The sequence below is a fragment of the Eriocheir sinensis genome, chromosome 9, assembly GCF_024679095.1.
Source record: "Eriocheir sinensis breed Jianghai 21 chromosome 9, ASM2467909v1, whole genome shotgun sequence".
In the NCBI taxonomy this organism is placed as follows: domain Eukaryota; kingdom Metazoa; phylum Arthropoda; class Malacostraca; order Decapoda; family Varunidae; genus Eriocheir; species Eriocheir sinensis.
The window spans coordinates 891,988-910,909 of record NC_066517.1 but is presented as its reverse complement, the minus strand read 5'-3'; the positions used below and the strand labels follow the sequence as shown (position 1 = coordinate 910,909).

The 18,922-nt window shown below is 46.5% G+C and overlaps 1 protein-coding gene across 1 annotated transcript; it reads right to left on the bottom strand.

Moving 5' to 3' along the window:
• Window positions 1–9,755: 9,755 nt before the first annotated feature.
• LOC126995800 (oocyte zinc finger protein XlCOF19-like) lies at window positions 9,756–15,322 on the bottom strand. Its single transcript, XM_050855648.1, has 2 exons — window positions 13,612–15,322; window positions 9,756–9,874 (listed from the first exon to the last, which is right to left on the bottom strand). Exon 1 carries the CDS (start codon window positions 14,522–14,524, stop codon window positions 13,613–13,615), a length of 912 nt encoding a protein of 303 aa, XP_050711605.1. The 5' UTR covers window positions 14,525–15,322; the 3' UTR covers window positions 9,756–9,874; window position 13,612.
• Window positions 15,323–18,922: the final 3,600 nt, after the last annotated feature.

Below are 18,922 nucleotides of genomic sequence, written 5' to 3'. Positions count from 1 at the left end.
AAAACGGCCAGTGTGACACCGCCTTAAGGCAGTGATACCGCTGATTGGGTGAGTGCCAGCGATGACGTCATCGGACTCACAGCAAATCACAAGCGTGTTTTCAGAACTGTCAGCCAGTCATAAGGCAGCCGTCTTCAACTGCGGCTTCAAAACGACTCGTTCTCTCTTCCCATTTTCTTTCTTTTTCCAAGGTACATTTTTTTAGATAAAAAGGGAGGAAAGGGGGAAAAACAGGTCAGCTTCACAGGTAAGAACAAATAAGTGCTTTTCCAGTGTTTTCAAGACAGAGTTTTGCAATCTTCGAGTTTAGCGCTAAACCCTCAGAACAAAGCAAGCGCGAAACTTGGGAGGGAACTGTAGTATTTTCTGGAGCACAACTTTAGCATAGAGATTCCACCACTCATCCCGTCTTGCGCGTTTCTTTTTTTACAGTGAAGGAGGCAGCTCAAGGGTGGAAATAAATAAATAAAAAAGCCTGCTCACCACTGCTCCTGTACAAGAAAGAGACAAGTGACCAAAAGACAGGCTGAAAGGAAACAAGTGAACAGTTTCTTTTCCCTACTAATAAACCCATGTCTTGGCCTACATTTAGCTCCTTGTTAAGCAAACCCATGTCTTGGCTTACATTTAGCTCCTTGTTAAGCAAACCCACGTCTTGGCCTACATTTTAGATCCTTGTTAAGCAAACCCATGTCTTGGCCTACATTTAGCTCCTTGTTAAGCAAACCCATGTCTTGGCCTACATTTTAGATCCTTGTTAAGCAAACCCATGTCTTGGCCTACATTTTAGATCCTTGTTAAGCAAACCCACGTCTTGGCCTACATTTTAGATCCTTGTTAAGCATGAGCATAACCTTGTGTCACTCATGCATTTTTTTTTTTTTTTTTTTTACAAGAAGACGGCTCAAGGGCAACAAAAAGTGTAGAAAAAAAAGCCCGCTACTCACCGCTCCCACAACAGATGAAAGTAAAGAGTGGCCAAAACAGAGGTCAGTTTCAGGTGTCTTGCAAACTTCCTCACACACGAGCACAACAAAGGTACAGAACAAGACCGGGTGGAGTACTCACCGGCGCGGCAGCAGAGGCACCAGGAGAGTGTGGGTGTGTGGCCCTGACCACCAACTTGCCTGGAAAAAATATGTCTTGTTGTTGATAACTACAATAAATGTAATAATGAATTTTAATGAACATAATTGCTTTTTGAAGGCACAGGAACACGACTGAGTCTACTGTCTCATTATTAGGATACAAATTTGACCCCATGGTGATTGCAGTCCCTCCTCTGTTGCTCTGTGCTGGCTGCCTTAACTTGCCTGGGCTGAGTCATCTGTCGGGGTCGTCCACTTGTGACTTCCCTGTGACAACTCACCCTGGCCAAGGTGACACACTGAGCCGTGCCTTCATTTGGCACTGCCAAAGTTTATCACAAAAAAACGTACACACAAAAGTAAAACAATAATCAACAAAAAAATAATTTAAGAAAAAAAGTCATTTGAATAAAAAAAATTTTGAATAAAAAAAATTGATTTAAATCAAATTTTTTATTAACAAGTGTTAATAGCACAAACACTGTGCTAGATCAGCGTCGCATGACCCTCCAACACAACACAACAATTTACATTATGCAACCAGGGGTCTAAAATGGAAAATGCTGAATAGTAAAGATGGCGCCACTATAAACACTTGCCTGCACCTCAACGGGCTGGGACCGACCATCAGGCCCTACTATGAAGGCCTACCGGTGCCACAGGCCAAGACGGAAAAAAAAAGAAAAAAAAACTATAATGCCATGTTGTAGGGTTCATCAGGGCTAACAAATGTTATTATACAATGTCATGTCTACAATGTTTGGAATGCCAGGAAAACAACTTGAAGAGAACAACAACAAGATGGACAATCTGTAATAAAAATCATGATTTTTCTACCCTGGAAGTGTGTGCTGATGACTGGAAACTGACTCAATGCACTTATTAAAGCTTATAAGTGTGTTTTGGAAGCCTACCAGTGTCTGTATAAAGCTGAACACTGACTTAGCACACTTATTAACCCTTTCATGGCTAAACGCTCGCAGCGGGCGTTAGGCATATTTTCTGGTGGTGCTAAACGCTCGCTGCGAGCTCCAGCTGCACTCAAATCTCCCGCGTATGAGTGTTCCAACAATATTTCTCACAACACAGCATTGCCAATTGAGTGGGTTCTCCACTAAATTTGGTGGAAAATCATGTCAGCCCAGCGTGGAAAATCTACGGATGCACAACTGGTGGATGTTAATTGTTGTCCAATATAGCAAAATTTTTGCGTAGCTTCACCTATCACATGACTGATATTTTGACCAAATAGTTGTAAATTTAGCAGTTGGCAATGCTGCCCTGCCAGCACCCCATCATCAAGAGATCTACAGTAGTTGCCTTGCGGCTGACCATCACGCACGTATAAATGTACGTCTTCACAGGCAACACCCCCTGAACGTGCCTGTACTTTCGCAGGAAAGGCTTACATTACCGAATCGTAAAGATCTTGGCCTCCTCTTTCCAATGGTGTTTTTGTTTTGTAGCTGTGATGAATAGTTTTTGAGATACAGAGGTTAAAAGAGCGAGCACTAGCTTGCTGGTGGTGCTGAAAGCTCGCTGCGAGCGCCAGTCGCACTCACAGCAAAAAACACTCCCTGAACGTGCCTGTACGTTCACAGGAGAGGCTTACATAACTGAATCTTATAGATCTTGGCCTCCTCTTTCCAATGGTGTTTTTGTTTTGTAGCTTTGATGAATAGTTTTTGAGATACAGTGGTTAAAATAGATCCCCTTCCCCCACTGGGGTGCCCGAGCACGCCTGAGGGGGTAGTCTCGTTGCGAGCGTTTAGCAATGAAAGGGTTAATCCAGTGACAGCAACGGGCCAAATTTGTAGCTTTACCAAGTACCAGCGAAGGGCCAAATTTGTAGCTTTACCAAGTACCAGCGAAGGGCCAAATTTGTAGCTTTACCAAGTACCAGCGAAGGGCCAAATTTGTAGCTTTACCACGTACCAGCGAAGGGCCAAATTTGTAGCTTTACCACGTACCAGCGAAGGGCCAAATTTGTAGCTTTACCACGTACCAGCGAAGGGCCAAATTTGTAGCTTTACCACGTACCAGCGAAGGGCCAAATTTGTAGCTTTACCACGTACCAGCGAAGGGCCAAATTTATGGCTTTACCACGTACCAGTGAAGGGCCAAATTTGTAGCTTTACCACGTACCAGCGAAGGGCCAAATTTATGGCTTTACCACGTACCAGCGAAGGGCCAAATTTGTAGCTTTACCACGTACCAGCTAAGGGCCAAATTTGTAGCTTTACCACGTACCAGCGAAGGGCCAAATTTATGGCTTTACCAGCTGAAGGCCAAATTTTTAGCTTTACCACGTACCAGAGAAGGGCCAAATTTGTAGCTTTACCACGTACCAGCGAAGGGCCAAATTTGTAGCTTTACCACGTACCAGCGAAGGGCCAAATTTGTAGCTTTACCACGTACCAGTGAAGGGCCAAATTTGTAGCTTTACCACGTACCAGTGAAGGGCCAAATTTGTAGCTTTACCACGTACCAGTGAAGGGCCAAATTTGTAGCTTTACCACGTACCAGTGAAGGGCCAAATTTGTGCCATAATATAAACCCCTCAAAATAGATGATGCATAAACTGATCACAAATGCGTTGATATGTATTATGAAATGGTTTGCGTGAGTGATGATTTTTTCTCATTGATTCCCTTAGAGGGGCCTTAAGAAACATGATCCCCCCCCCAGCTGCCGGGTTAAGGCCTGTAACTGTGTATTGGTGGCTGAACACTGACTGCACACTTATTAAAGCCTATTAGTATGTGTTTGAGGCCCAAGTGTGTATTTATGACTGAAAACAGATTTAATACACTTTTTAAGGCGTATATGTGTGTGTTTGAAGAGTGTAAGTGTGTGTTTATGGCTGAACACTGACTGCACACTTATTAAAGCCTATTAGCATGTGTTTGAGGTCTGGAAGTGTATATTTAAGGCTGGAAACTGGCATAATACACTTTTTAAGGCATGTAAGTGTGTGTTTGATGCCTGGAAGTGTGTGTTTATGGCTGAGCACTGACTGCACACTATTGAAGCCTGTAAGTGTGTGTTTGAGGCCAGAAAGTGTGTATATATGACTGAAAAGACTTAACACACTTTTAAGGCATGTAAGTGTGTGTTTAAGGAATGTAAGTGTGTGTTTATGGCTGGACACTAATTTTGCACACTATTGAAGCCTGTAAGTGTGTGTTTGAGGCCAGAAAGTGTGTATATATGACTGAAAAGACTTAACACACTTTTTAAGGCATGTAAGTGTGTGTTTGAAGAATGTAAGTGTGTATTTATGGCTGGACACTAATTTTGCACACTTATTGAAGCCTGTGAGTGTGTGTTCGAGGCCAGGAAGTGTGTGTTTAAGGCTGAGAGGCTCTCCCTTCCGTTACTAACAACCCCAGGTCTGCCGTATCACCCTCCCCCAATCCTACTCTTCCACTTTCCCCAGTCCCTGCTTCCTTTTCCTCCCTTTGCTCATTGCCTCCTGCTCCACCTCCCTCCTCCACTTCTTCACTCTCTCCCATTTCTTCTTCTCCATCATCACCATCTTCGCCGAGCACTTTACTTCCACATCCACCGCGTCACAGCCACCCTTCCCTCCCACTATTAACAATTAATTTCCATAGTATTAAAAACAAAATAGCCCAGTTACACATCTAATCACTATAATACACATAACTAGGGATTGTCGTTTTGGACCTTTTTCTTTGTCCTGGGATTCTGGGATAAAATTAGCTCTAATCCCAGGAATTCCCGGGATTTTCAATTCTCTAAAATTACACATTATACCGAGTCTCCCTTTGAGGTTTTTGATGTGCTTAACATTAATAGATATGCAGAAATATTACTGTAGGTTGAGTGTCTTACTTATTCCACTTAATGTTTAATTCCAAACTTCCATCAAACACTTTGTTCCTCAACAAAGTAAAAGGAACAAGAATACGAGCTAACTGCTTCCTTTACTGCTTTATTTTTGTTCTGCTTCCGAATTCCAATGCGAATGACAATGTAAATTATAGTTCATCATCGCTGATAAAAAAAATACATTTGTTCCCATTTATACTCAGCGAAATGAAGAGCAATTAATGACAGAAAATGTAGTAAAAATAAATGAAGAAAAATTAGACATATGCATTCTTTATTTATAACATAAATTCGATGTTATTATTTACTACATTATTATCTTAAAATATGTTATTTTTCATACTCTTTTTGGTATGTGATTACCCAAAGATGATAGTTAGACATTTGTCACATTACATGTCCAACATAAAAAAACCGTTATGTACCATCGCAGCAACCAGTAGCTAAAGCGTTGGGAACTATGGCAACAGCCATCAGCTGTGGGGGCAGGCAGGCAGACAGACAGGCAGACAGTTTACTGTCAACCGTCACTGGTCGGTCACTCACGCGAGGAGGGAAAGTGTGATGCTTTTCTTGTAATTTTGTTAAGTTGTCACGCTCATCTCACTGCCGTATACATACAGCAACGTGGAATATGCAGACGTGGTGTTCATTATACGAGCTCTGTTACGGGTAACGGGAGTGCCGTGGCTGCTTTATAATACTCAAGACAATACCTAAACAGTAAGTCCTTCCTTCACACACACACACAAAACATTCCTCACAGGACACCCTGTATAATATAAATATAAATAGAACCACAAGTCCACAACCATCCTGCAATCAAATTTGCCCCTATTTTTGTACTTAATTTCATCCCAGGATTTCCTGGGATGTGCAAAAATATCACGGGATTACTAAACCTTGAAAATTGTCCGGGATCCCGGGACACAAACCCTACACATAACCCTGACATAATAGTATAGGGACTGAGATTTGGTTAACTCCTGATGTTGACAGTAGTGAGCTTTTCCCTCCCCCCTTTAGCACGACAGTATTCCGTAAAGACCGCCCGACAGACCTCGGCAAAGGTGGCGGTGTTATCATCGCCACCAAGCCGGGTCTTTGTGTTAAGCCACAGACTGCTAAATTCCCTGGGTCCAGTTACAAACCTTCAACTGTAAATCTTTTCTTATTGCTGCTTTTTACAGACCGCCTTCTACTAATACAGACTATTTACACAATCTTCAAATTTCTCTTTCATGCATACAGGCAGACAAACACGTCTGTATCACAGGTGATTTCAACCTCCCCGACACTGACTGGACTGCAATATCCCCATTTGACCCTCCCGATGCTGACGCCCCCAACCCCATTATTCCCCACACAAACAGACGCCAACTACACGACACATTCATTGACATCATAAATACATTTTCACTCTCACAACCAGTACTCCAGCCAACACGAACACACACTGTAACGCGCCCCGCTGGCCACGGTGGCCCTTTGACCACAGCACACACACTTGACCTTTTTCTCACCAACAACATTCTTAACATAACAAACACTCAGATTGTTCCAGGACTTAGTGACCACGACATACTCATCGTTGACGCTGACCATCAACCAATTAGACATAAACAGAGACCCAGAGAGATATTCCTTTATTCAAGGGCTGACTTAGACATGATCAAACAAGACCTAACTGCCTCCAGCACTGACTTTTTTGCGACAGACCCACACACAAGACTTCGTTCCATCAACTCCATGGAACAACTTGAAACACACCATACACGACTCACTGAACAGACACACACCACAAAAAAACACTTTCTAGTAGATACACACTTCCCTGGTTTTCCAGGGACCTACGTAGACAACATCGCAAGAAACAAAGACTCTACAGACGCGTGCAGACATACAACACAACAGATAATTGGACCGCCTACAAAAACCACCAAAAGACATTTGCCAAAAACATAAGATTAGCGGAACGCAAACACAGCAACTTACCTCGCAGACAACGTAAGAAATAACAAAAGAAACTTTTTCAAATTCTTTAAGGCGCGCAAACATGACACTAACACGATTACATCACTGAAAGACAACACTAACACCTAGTAACCAGCCCACAACACAAAGCACAAATACTCAACACACAGTTCCAATCGGTGTACACACAAGAACACAACCTGACACCAAACAAGCCACACAGCCCCTTCCCCCTGATAGCCCCCCTTGACATTACGACTAACGGAATACAGAAATTACTGGAAGGACTCGACACAACTAAATCCACTGGCCCCGACAACATTCCCACCTCCCCTTTGGGGAGGCCGTGGCTGAGCGGATAGTGAGACAGCCCCGCGTTCAGGAGGACGCGAGTTCAATCCCCGACCGGTGCCACCAAGCTGGGATTTTTCAGCCGCCGCCGAGTGGCTTAAAACTACCCACATGCTGTCCAGAAGACCACCTATCAACCCGGACTCTAGATTCTAGGATCAAAGATGAGCTCCAGGAGGGCAGCATGAGCCAATGAAAGATGGCGCCACTATAAACACTCGCCTGCGCCAGAACAGGCTGGGTCGACCATCAGGCCCCACCGGGAAGAAGCCTTGGACCGACCATCAGGAACTCAGGATCCACCGGGAAGAAGCCTTGGACCGACCATCAGGAACTCAGGCCCCACCGGGAAGAAGCCTTGGACCGACCATCAGGAACTCAGGCCCCACCGGGAAGAAGCCTTGGACCGACCATCAGGAACTCAGGATCCACCGGGAAGAAGCCTACCGGCGCAATAGGCCAAGACGTAAAAAATATAAAAAAATAAAAAAAATTTAAAAATTAAAAAATCCTTAAATCCTTTGCCCCCATCCTTCAGGCCATATTCACCCAATACCTATCATCCACCTCATTACCCTCTGACTGGCTTTTGGCAAACATTAATCCTTTATTCAAGACAGGTGACCGGACTGACCCAGCCAATTATCGCCCCATCTCACTAACATCGATTCCATGTAAAATTTTCAAACACATAATACATAAACACATAATGAATCACCTTGAAGCAAACACCATCCTTACTGACTCACAACACGGCTTTCGACCCAAACGCTCGTGTGAATCACAACTCATTACTATATATCACGACATGACGAGGCTACTTGACCGACGTGACATTAAACAAGTTGACACTATTGTTTTAGATTTTGCCAAAGCCTTCGACAAAGTCCCGCACAAAAGACTGACATTAAAATTGACACACTACGGTATTCCAGGACCTATTCTTCACTGGATCACTGCATTTCTTACTAACAGGACTCAACGTGTTCATCTTGACGGATTTTCATCTGACACTGTCCCTGTTTCTTCAGGTGTGCCACAAGGCACCGTTCTAGGCCCCCTTCTTTTCCTCCTGTCCTGTCAACGCCTAACTCTTCCACAAGACTATTTGCTGACAATAGTTTGCTGTTTAGAGCAGTAAAGACTACTGACGACTGCAGACTACTACAAAACGACTTGGACGCCCTCGAGCGGTGGGAGCGCACCTGGCAGATGCACTTCCGACCAGACAAATGCAAACTATGAAGATTCACCAGAGCACACAACCCCATCCATCACACTTACACTCTCTATAATTCAGATTTAGAATCAGTTCACACACACAAGCACCTTGGTATCCATCTCTCAACTAACTTGAAAATCAACACCCACATAAACCATATCAGTGCCACAGCCAACAGAACACTGGGGTTCCTGAGGAGGAATTTACATAACTGCACACCTGACATTAAACACATAGCTTATGACACACTTGAGACCAACACTGGAATACTGCTCCACGGTGTGGGATCCTCACACACACAGAAACATTGATAGGTTAGAACAAATCAACACCAAGGCGGCAAGGTTCATTACAAACAATTACACTCCAACGCCTGGCATCACAACACGGATCAAACAACAGATAAGCATGGACCCTCTTCACATACACAGACAAGCACACAGACTTACACTTATGCACAAGATCACAAACACTCACATTGACATTGACCCACAAACATACCTACACAAGGCAAACAGTCAACGTACTCGTAACACACACATACCAAACATGTCACACTAACACTGACGCATACAAGCACTCATACTTTCCACGCACCATACGTGCCTGGAGCAGCCTCCCTCAACAGATTTTAGACTGCAGTGCAATAGACTCATTCAGAAAACAAATACACACTCACTTGTCACCACAACACACCAACACTAACAATTACACTTGATTCACTTCCCTCCCCTGCACACCCGGCTCCCCCGTCCCCCAACAGCCAACACAAATATGCGTGTTATGCACCTGTACGGGTGCCCTGCGCATTAGTATCCAGATCCAGATCCAGAAAGCTTGCTGAGTTAACATAAAAAACAGGAGGAAACACACATACACCTAGACATTCAAAAGTGACAGGTCTGTACTTTTACTACTAAACTACAAACACTAGCCACTACTACTACTACTACTACCACCATTACTCAAGCAAGCCTGTGTTGGTGAAGGACTATTCATCTCACCACCAACATCATTTTTTAACCCAGTCGGAGATTCTTACATCAGCTCAGCTGGTGGACAGCAGCCTGGGCAGTGTTCCGATGGATGGACATTAGCTGTTTTCTTCCTCTTGTTTATCTCCATTTTCTTCTACTTTTCTTTGCTTGCTGGTCTGTTTCTCCTAGGCCAAAAAATAGCTTAATCTTTCCTCTTTCTCCTCCTGTCTTCCTCATCTTCCTCCTTTTAGTTTGTCTGTTATTTCCATTTTTGTCAAGGTATGTGTCTTTTGCTGTGTGATGGATGTATGGACAACAGCACTCAACAGCAGCAGTGGGAAGGACTCAGCCACTCATCAATCCAGCCATCAGTCACCAGTACTTCAGGAGCTGTCTGTCCGTCCATTCTGTTGAGAAGACATTGGTTAACTTCTACTCCTACAAGTTGTGTCTTATTGGCCCACATTCTCAAGCACTTCAAGGCTCACACACACGCATTTGGTAAGGCTTTGGTGGAGGTTGTGTTGGTAGTGTTTCCATGTGTAGTGTTATGAGCCTGGTGGTAGTTTGACAAGGCTTTGGTGGAGGTTGTGTTGGTAGTGTTTCCATGGGTAGTGTTATGAGCCTGGTGGTAGTTTGACAAGGCTTTGGTGGAGGTTGTGTTGCTAGTGTTTCCATGGGTAGTGTTATGAGCCTGGTGGTAGTTTGACAAGGCTTTGGTGGAGGTTGTGTTGCTAGTGTTTCCATGGGTAGTGTTATGAGCCTGGTGGTAGTTTGACAAGGCTTTGGTGGAGGTTGTGTTGATAGTGTTTCCATGGGTAGTGTTATGAGCCTGGTGGTAGTTTGACAAGGCTTTGGTGGAGGTTGTGTTGATAGTGTTTCCATGGGTAGTGTTATGAGCCTGGTGGTAGTTTGACAAGGCTTTGGTGGAGGTTGTGTTGATAGTGTTTCCATGGGTAGTGTTATGAGCCCGGTGGTAGTTTGACAAGGCTTTGGTGGAGGTTGTGTTGGTAGTATTTCCATGGGTGGTGTTATGAGCCTGGTGGTAGTTTGACAAGGCTTTGGTGGAGGTTGTGTTGGTAGTGTTTCCATGGGTAGGGTTATGAGCCTGGTGGTAGTTTGACAAAGTAGGTAGGTGGTAGTAGTAGTAGTAGTAGTAGTAGTAGTAGTAGTAGTAGTAGTAGTAGTAGCAGTAGTAGTAGTAGTAGTAGTAGTGGCAGCAGCAGTAGTTGGCTTATGATAATTAAAAACATTCTCTCTCTCTCTCTCTCTCTCTCTCTCTCTCTCTCTCTCTCTCTCTCTCTCTCTCTCTCTCTCTCTCTCTCTCTCTCTCTCTCTCACTTCCTTAGGGTCTGCATCTAACCCTTCCTCCTCCTCCTCCTATTCTTCAAATCTTCCATGCCTTCCTCTGTGTGTCCTTCCTCAAAAGTGTGTCCTCTCCAAACCTGTGGTCACTGCTTGGGCTTCTCAGTGTGGTGTAAGGGCTGAGTTGAAGCCTTGGACGGGGAGTGAGGGAGCTGAGAGGACGTGTGTGGTGGTGTCCCTGTGTGGTGGTGTGGTGAGGCCTTGGACAGAGAGAGTGAGGGAGCTGTGTGGTTGTGTGTGGTGGAAGGAACAGAGGAAGGAAGAAAAGAATGCACAAGAGGAAGGAAGGAAGGAAGAGAAAAGAAGAGAGGAAAGGACAGAGAGAGGGAGACACAAGAAAAGGAAGGAAGGAAGGAGTGGAGGGGAGAGAAAAGAAGGGAGGGAGGGAAGGACAGAGAGAGGGAGACTCAAGGAAAGGAAAGAAGGAAGGAAGGAAGGAAGGAAGGAAGGAGTGAAGAGAAAAGAAGGGAGGGAGGGACAAAGACAGGGAGACACAAGGAGAGGAAGGAAGGAAGGAAGGAAGGAAGGAAAGAAGGAAGGGAGGAAGGAAGGAAGGGAAGGAGGAAGGAAGGAAGGAAGGAAGGGAGGAAGGAAGGAAGGAAGGAAGGAAGGAAGGAAGGAAAAAAACGTAAGGAAGTAAGGATCAAAGGCTTCTATGTCTGACCCTATTTTCTTTCTCTTTATCTAACTCTCTCTTCCTTCTTCTCCCCTAGTCTTCCATCTACTACCATCATCATCTTCTGTTCCTCACCCTGTCTTCTTTCTCTTTATCTAACTCTCTCTTCCTTCTTCTCCCCTAGTCTTCCATCTAACACCCTCATCATCTTCTGTTCCTCACCCTATCGTCTTTCTCTTTATCTAACCCTCTCTTCCTTCTTCTCCCCTAGTCTTCCATCTACTACCCTCATCATTTTCTGTTCCTCACCCTGTCTTCCTACCTTTCCTCTCATGAATGGAGTCTCTGACATAGGCAAGAATTGGTTCACCAGTAGAGTGGTGGACGAATGGAACAGGCTTGGGAGCCATGTTGTGGGTGCCAATACCGTAGATACAGTCAAGAAGAGGTTAGATAAAGCCATGGATGGTGAGGTAAGGTGGGGCTGAGTGTACAGGAGCTGCCTTGTATAGCCCAACCGGCCTCTTGCAGACTCCTTACGTTCTTATGTTCTTATGGAAAGCCTGTAAAAAATATCAATTGCTATCCACTCACGGAACAGGAGGAGAGTCTTGAAACGCTGCAGGAACGGAGTGTGTGTGTGTGTGTGTGTGCTGTCCGAGGGCTGACTGACTTGGTTGTTGTTGTTGTTGTTGTTGATATAGATCTAATGCAAAGGGAAGGGAGGAGAGAGGGAAGGGAGGAGAGGATAGGAGAGAAGAATGGGAAAAGGAGGGAGAGGAGAGAAGGATAAGAAGAGAAAGAAGGAAGAGAAGGAAGGAAGAAAAGGAAGAGGAGAGGAGGATGGGAGAGGCAGGGAGAAGAGCGGAAGGAAAGGAAATGATAGGGAAGAGAGCAGTAGAGAGGAGGGAGAGGAGAGGAGGATAGGAGAGGCAGGGAGAAGAGAGGAAGGAAAGGAAATGATAGGGAAGAGAGCAGTAGAGAGGATGAAGGGAGAGGAGAGAAGGATGGGAGAGGCAGGGAGGAGAGAGGAAGGAAAGGAAATGATAGGGAAGAGAGCAGTAGAGAGGAGGGAGAGGAGAGGAGAGGAGGATAGGAGAGGCAGGGAGAAGAGAGGAAGGAAAGGAAATACAAGAGAAGCAAGCAGGAGAGGATGAAGGGAGAGGAGGGAAGGATAGGAGAGGCAGGGAGGAGAGAGGAAGGAAAGGAAATACAAGGGAAGCAAGCAGGAGAGGATGAAGGGAGAGGAGGGAAGAATAGGAGAGGCAGGGAGAGAGGAAGGAAAGGAAATGCAAGGGAAGCAAGCAGGAGAGGATGAAGGGAGAGGAGAGGAGGATAGGAGAGGCAGGGAGAAGAGAGGAAGGAAAGGAAATGCTAGGGAAACAAGCAGGAGAGGATGAAGGGAGGGAAGGATAGGAGAGGCAGGGAGAAGAGAGGAAGGAAAGGAAATGCTAGGGAAGCAAGCAGGAGAGGATGAAGGGAGGGAAGGATAGGAGAGGCAGGGAGAAGAGAGGAAGGAAATGAAATGCTAGGGAAGCAAGCAGGAGAGGATGAAGGGAGAGGAGGGAAGGATAGGAGAGGCAGGGAGGAGAGAGGAAGGAAAGGAAATGCAAGGGAAGCAAGCAGGAGAGGATGAAGGGAGAGGAGGGAAGGATAGGAGAGGCAGGGAGGAGAGAGGAAGGAAAGGAAATGCAAGGGAAGCAAGCAGGAGAGGATGAAGGGAGAGGAGGGAAGAATAGGAGAGGCAGGGAGGAGAGAGGAAGGAAAGGAAATGATAGGGAAGCAAGCAGGAGAGGATGAAGGGAGAGGAGGGAAGGATAGGAGAGGCAGGGAGGAGAGAGGAAGGAAAGGAAATGATAGGGAAGCAAGCAGGAGAGGATGAAGGGAGGGAAGGATAGGAGAGGCAGGGAGGAGAGAGGAAGGAAAGGAAATGATAGGGAAGCAAGCAGGAGAGGATGAAGGGAGAGGAGGGAAGGATAGGAGAGGCAGGGAGGAGAGAGGAAGGAAAGGAAATGATAGGGAAGCAAGCAGGAGAGGATGAAGGGAGAGGAGGGAAGGATAGGAGAGGCAGGTAGAAGAGAGGAAGGAAAGGAAATGATAGGGAAGCAAGCAGGAGAGGATGAAGGGAGAGGAGGGAGGGCACTGTCACACACAGCACAGCACCTCAGAAGTGGGTCTTCATGTGCTTGGCAATGTCCTCCTTCATTTTGAAGTGCTTCCCACACACGTCACACTTGAACTCTCTCAGGCCAGAGTGTCTGAAGATGTGCTTGTTCATCACCGACCTCGAAGCAAACCTCTGGAAGCACTCTGGGCACTGGTGGGGTCTGCTGGCACTGTGTGTGATGCTGTGCCTCTTGAGGCTGCTCCTTCGGGCAAACCTCTGGCCACACTCTGGGCACTCGTGATTTCTTTCTCCAGTGTGTATAATGCCGTGTTTGGTAAGGGCGCCCCTGAGGCTGAATCTCCGGCCACACTCCAAGCACTGGTGGGGCCTCTCACCACCGTGTGTACGGAGATGCTCTTGGAGGCTTCTCTTCTGGGCGAATCCCCGGCCACACTCTAGGCACTGGTGGGGCCGTTCACCGGTGTGTGTAAGGTTGTGCGCGTTGAGGAGACCCACCTTCCTGAATGTCTTGCCACACTCTAAACATTTATGGGGCCTTACAGCAGCGTGTGTATGGCTGTGTGCGTTGAGGTCAGACTGGCACTTAAACCTTTTGCCACACTCACAGCATTCATGAGGTCTTTCATCGGTGTGTGTACGGCGGTGTGCGTTGAGGTAGTTCCTCCTACTGAACTTTTTACCACAGTCAAGGCACTCATGAGGCGTTTCAGCAGTGTGTGTAAGGGTGTGTTTTTTGAGGTAGCTCTTAATACTGAACCTTTTGCCACAGTCAAGGCATTCATGAGGCCTTTCATCAGTGTGTACACGGCGGTGTGCGTTGAGGTAGCTCTTCTTACTGAACCTTTTGCCACAGTCAAGGCACTCATGAGGTCCTTCAGCAGAGCGTGTGGGTGTATCTGCTGAGGTCAGCCTTCCCAGGGAGTCTTTCCCCACACTCTGGCCACTCATGGTTTCCTCCAGCAGTGTGTGCAAGGCTGTGTCTGATGAACTTGCTCCCAGTCTCAAATATTGTCACACTCGACTCAATCTGTTCCTTTCCTTCGTGGCTGAGATGCCAGCACCAAGGTGGTGGTGGTGGTTCCCCTGACCCTCACTGCTGTGGCAGCCTGCTACTGCTGCAGTCCTGCCCGGCCTTGCAGCCTCCAGGGCACCAGAGCTCCTGCTGCGAGGTGCTGGCAGGTTTCGCAGGAGGCTCCACCTGTGACCCAGGACCAGCGATGCACTGGGAAGTCCTGGAGGCACAGGCAGTGAGGACAGAGTGACTGCAGAGCACAGCAGGCCCTTACTGCAGCACCAGCCCCAGGCCCTCACTGCAGCACCAGCCCCAGGCCCTCACTGCAGCACCAGCCCCAGGCCCTCACTGCAGCACCAGCCCCAGGCCCTCACTGCAGCACCAGCCCCAGGCCCTCACTGCAGCACCAGCCCCAGGCCCTCACTGCAGCACCAGCCCCAGGCCCTCACTGCAACACCAGCCCCAGGCCCTCACTGCAGCACCAGCCCCAGGCCCTCACTGCAACACCAGCCCCAGGCCCTCACTGCAGCACCAGCCCCAGGCCCTCACTGCAGCACCATCCCCAGGCCCTCACTGCAGCACCAGCCCCAGGCCCTCACTGCAGCACCAGCCCCAGGCCCTCACTGCAGCACCATCCCCAGGCCCTCACTGCAGCACCAGCCCCAGGCCCTCACTGCAGCACCAGCCCCAGGTCCTCACTGCAGCACCATCCCCAGGCCCTCACTGCAGCACCAGCCCCAGGCCCTCACTGCAGCACCATCCCCAGGCCCTCACTGCAGCACCAGCCCCAGGGCCTCACAGCCGCACCAGCCCCAGGCCCTCACTGCAGCACCAGCCCCAGGCCTCACTGCAGCACCATCCCCAGGCCCTCACTGCAGCACCAGCCCCAGGTCCTCACTGCAGCACCAGCCCCAGGCCCTCACTGCAGCACCAGCCCCAGGCCCTCACTGCAGCACCAGCCCCAGGTCCTCACTGCAGCACCAGCCCCAGGCCCTCACTGCAGCACCAGCCCCAGGCCCTCACTGCAGCACCAGCCCCAGGCCCTCACTGCAGCACCAGCCCCAGGCCCTCACTGCAGCACCAGCCCCAGGCCCTCATTGCAGGAGCAACAGCAATGGCTGGCAGCCCCCACAGCGTCCTGGCCACACCTTCCCTGGCAGGCAAAGGACAGCATTAGCCCGTGCAGGGTTTGGTGCAGACACAAAAATACTGAGCCTCTCAGGGAAGGCTTCATGCAGACTTGTACGCCTCAACACCTTAACAACAAGGACTGTCTTGGCAAGGATATATGAGAGAGAGAGAGAGAGAGAGAGAGAGAGAGAGAATGTTATAGAACCATCTCTTACTTTCTAAGGGCCTGAAAAGAGAGAGAGAGAGATTTACATAGATTTACAAAGAAAATCAGACCACACAGACCCCATGGTCCAGACTTGGTGGTCTGTCCTTAACCCGTAAGCTGCGGGACTGAGATTCTGAGTGCGTCGCCTAGTGCGGCTATATCAGCGAGAGATTGACCTTCAATAAATGATATCTAAGTTACATAAACGTGTCATAAATATTACAATACACATATCTGTAGCTCGAAATGTGTTGTATCCTGCATATTTCTTAGATTTTTCTATCACAAAAATGTTTTTCTGGCAGTATCTGAAGCATGGCGAAACTTTTTAGCCTGTTTGAAAAGCCCGCTTCCAGAAGGCTTACAGCAGCTTACCGCTCAGCCGCCCAGAAGGCGTACAGCAGTTTGCGGGTTAAACCTAAGTGATTTTACATTAATCAGAAGACTCCAAAACGTTGCATTTCTACTCTAGTTGATATTAAGTTGAAGGAAGTGACGGTCGAGCTTATTTTTGAAGGAGTCAATCGTGTTACACTGGACCACTGATGGTGGAAGCTTATTCCATTCTCGCTTTTCTAGCGTTGGTGAAGAAATATGTTGTGCATTCTGAATTTACTTGTCTAAATATGATTTTTAAGCCATTTTTCCTCGTATGCAGACTGTCATCGATCATAAACAATGTTGATCTGTCTACATTCGTGAAACCATTAAGTATTTTAAAACATTCGATCAGTTTTCCTCGGAGGCGTTTCTCAATAGAGAACATGTTAAGGGTAGAAAGCCTTTCTTCGTAGGATTTGTTGCGCTAGGATGGGATCATGTTCGTTGCGCGAGGCTGATCACCTTCTAATTTAGCAATATACTTTGCATGGTGGGTAGACCTACACTGTACCGCATATTCCAAGTGGGGTCTGACTAAACTGTTGTAGAGCGAGTATTACATCTTTATTCTTGAATACAAAGTTTCTTTTAATGAAGCCCAACATTCTGTTCGCTTTATTTGCTGCATCGATGCATTGCTGTGAGAATTTGAGGTTTGACGATTTTGACCCCAAGTCTTTGACGCATTGAAGCTTTGAGTTTAACGCGCATTTCGTATTCGAACTTCTTATTCCTCGTTCCAACTTGAAGGACCTGGCACTTGTCTACGTTAAAGGCATCTCCATCTATCCAACAAGCTGAAATTTTGTGCAAATCCTCTTGGAGGTTTTGCCTGTCTTCGTCAGTGAGAACCGAGTTACCAATCTTTGTGTCGTCTGCAAATTTACTAATGCAGTTATTGAGTCCAACATCCACGTCGTTGATGTAAATAATGAAGAGCACTGGGCCAAGGACCGAGCCCTGAGGGACGCCACTAGTGACAGGCACCCACTCTGAGTTAAATCCGTCAATCACTACTCTTTGTTGTCTGTTGCTCAACCAATTCGCGATCCATTGGTTTACTTGACCGTCAATACCTATTTGCTTTAATTTGTAAAGTAATTTATGATGCGGACTTTATCAAACGCTTTCTGAAATCAAGATAGACTACGTCCAGTGATTTGGTTACGTCATAAACAGTGAAGAGGTCGTTATAAAAGGTTAATAGGTTTGATAGGCAGGATCTTTTGTTTCGGAAGCCATGTTGTGAGTCCCCAATCAATGAGTGGCTTTCAAGGTTACTCACAATTTTGTCTCTAATTATGCCCTCAAGTAGCTTACCTACAACCGAAGTTAGACTAATGGGCCTGTAATTACCTGGTACTTTTTTGTCTCCTTTCTTGAAAATCGGTGTCACGTTAGCCTTTTTCCAATCTGAAGGGCGATGCCTTATGTCGCAAGGACATATTGAATACGGTTGTGAGGGAGGAGAGTATTTCGCTCTTCGTTTCTTTCAGCAGAGTTGGATATACTTTGTCAGGTCCAGGACTTTTATTTGTTTTAAGTGAATGGAGAGCTTTAAGGACTTCATCAGTTGTTATTTCAAAATTAGGCAATGCATGCTCGAGATTTACAATAGTACTGGTGTTAGTGGTAGCGAGAGGAAGACTGTTAGTATTAAACACCGAGGAAAAGTAATTGTTTAAGAGGTTTGCAATGTGTTGGCTGTCAGTCACTAGTGCACCGTCGCTGTTTGTTAAAGGTCCAATACCACTTTTGATCGCCTTTCTGTTGTTTATGTAACTGAAGAAAGATTTCGGGTTATTTTTACAGTTGGCTGCAATATTTTCTTCATATCTACGCTTTGCCTGACCTACTAGTCTTTTTACTCGTCGCCTGGCATCATTATAAAGTCTAATGTTCTCGGGCGTGCTTTGTTCTTTCTTTAACCTGTAAAACAATTTCCTCATTGACTGATTGTTTAATTTCGCTATTAAACCACGGTGGGCTTTATTAGTGTTAATTCGCTTCTCGCACAAGGGGACGAATGTGTTCTGCTGAGTAAGTGATTTTAAGGCTTAGGCTTCCTCTACGTTGCCGTCATCTGATAGTTGTATTTCTGTTAGTTTTTGTCGGATTTCTACGAAGTTAGCTCTTTTGAAATTGGGCACCTTTACTTTATTTTCAGTCACTGATGATTGAGCTTTAATGTCGACGCGCACTAATTTATGATCGCAAGAACCGTGGTGTTCTCCTACCGTGACAGTACTGACAAGGTTATCTTGGGTCGTTATAACAAGGTCGAGTATATTATTTTGTCGAGTTGGCTCAGAAACCATTTGGCTTAGATAATTTTCTTCTAGAAATTCGATCATTCTATGTGACTCGCCTTCTGCACCTGACAGTGTCGCCCAGTCGATATGGGGGAGGTTAAAGTCTCCTAATATCAGTGAGTCGCTGTTATTAAGTGACTGCCTTAAGACGCTGTACATTTCAAGGTCGTCATCGAGAGAGAGAGAGAGAGAGAGAGAGAGAGAGAGAGAGAGAGAGAGAGAGAGAGAGAGAGACCTGCACAGCTGCTAATGGTAACTTGTTGGTGCAGCCAAACCCTCTTGGTGTTGTGGGTCAAAAAAGG

Bases quoted from the DNA above. Each gene is read 5' to 3' on its own strand.
- LOC126995800 (XM_050855648.1), bottom strand. From the start codon at position 14,524: ATGAGTGGCCAGAGTGTGGGGAAAGACTCCCTGGGAAGGCTGACCTCA.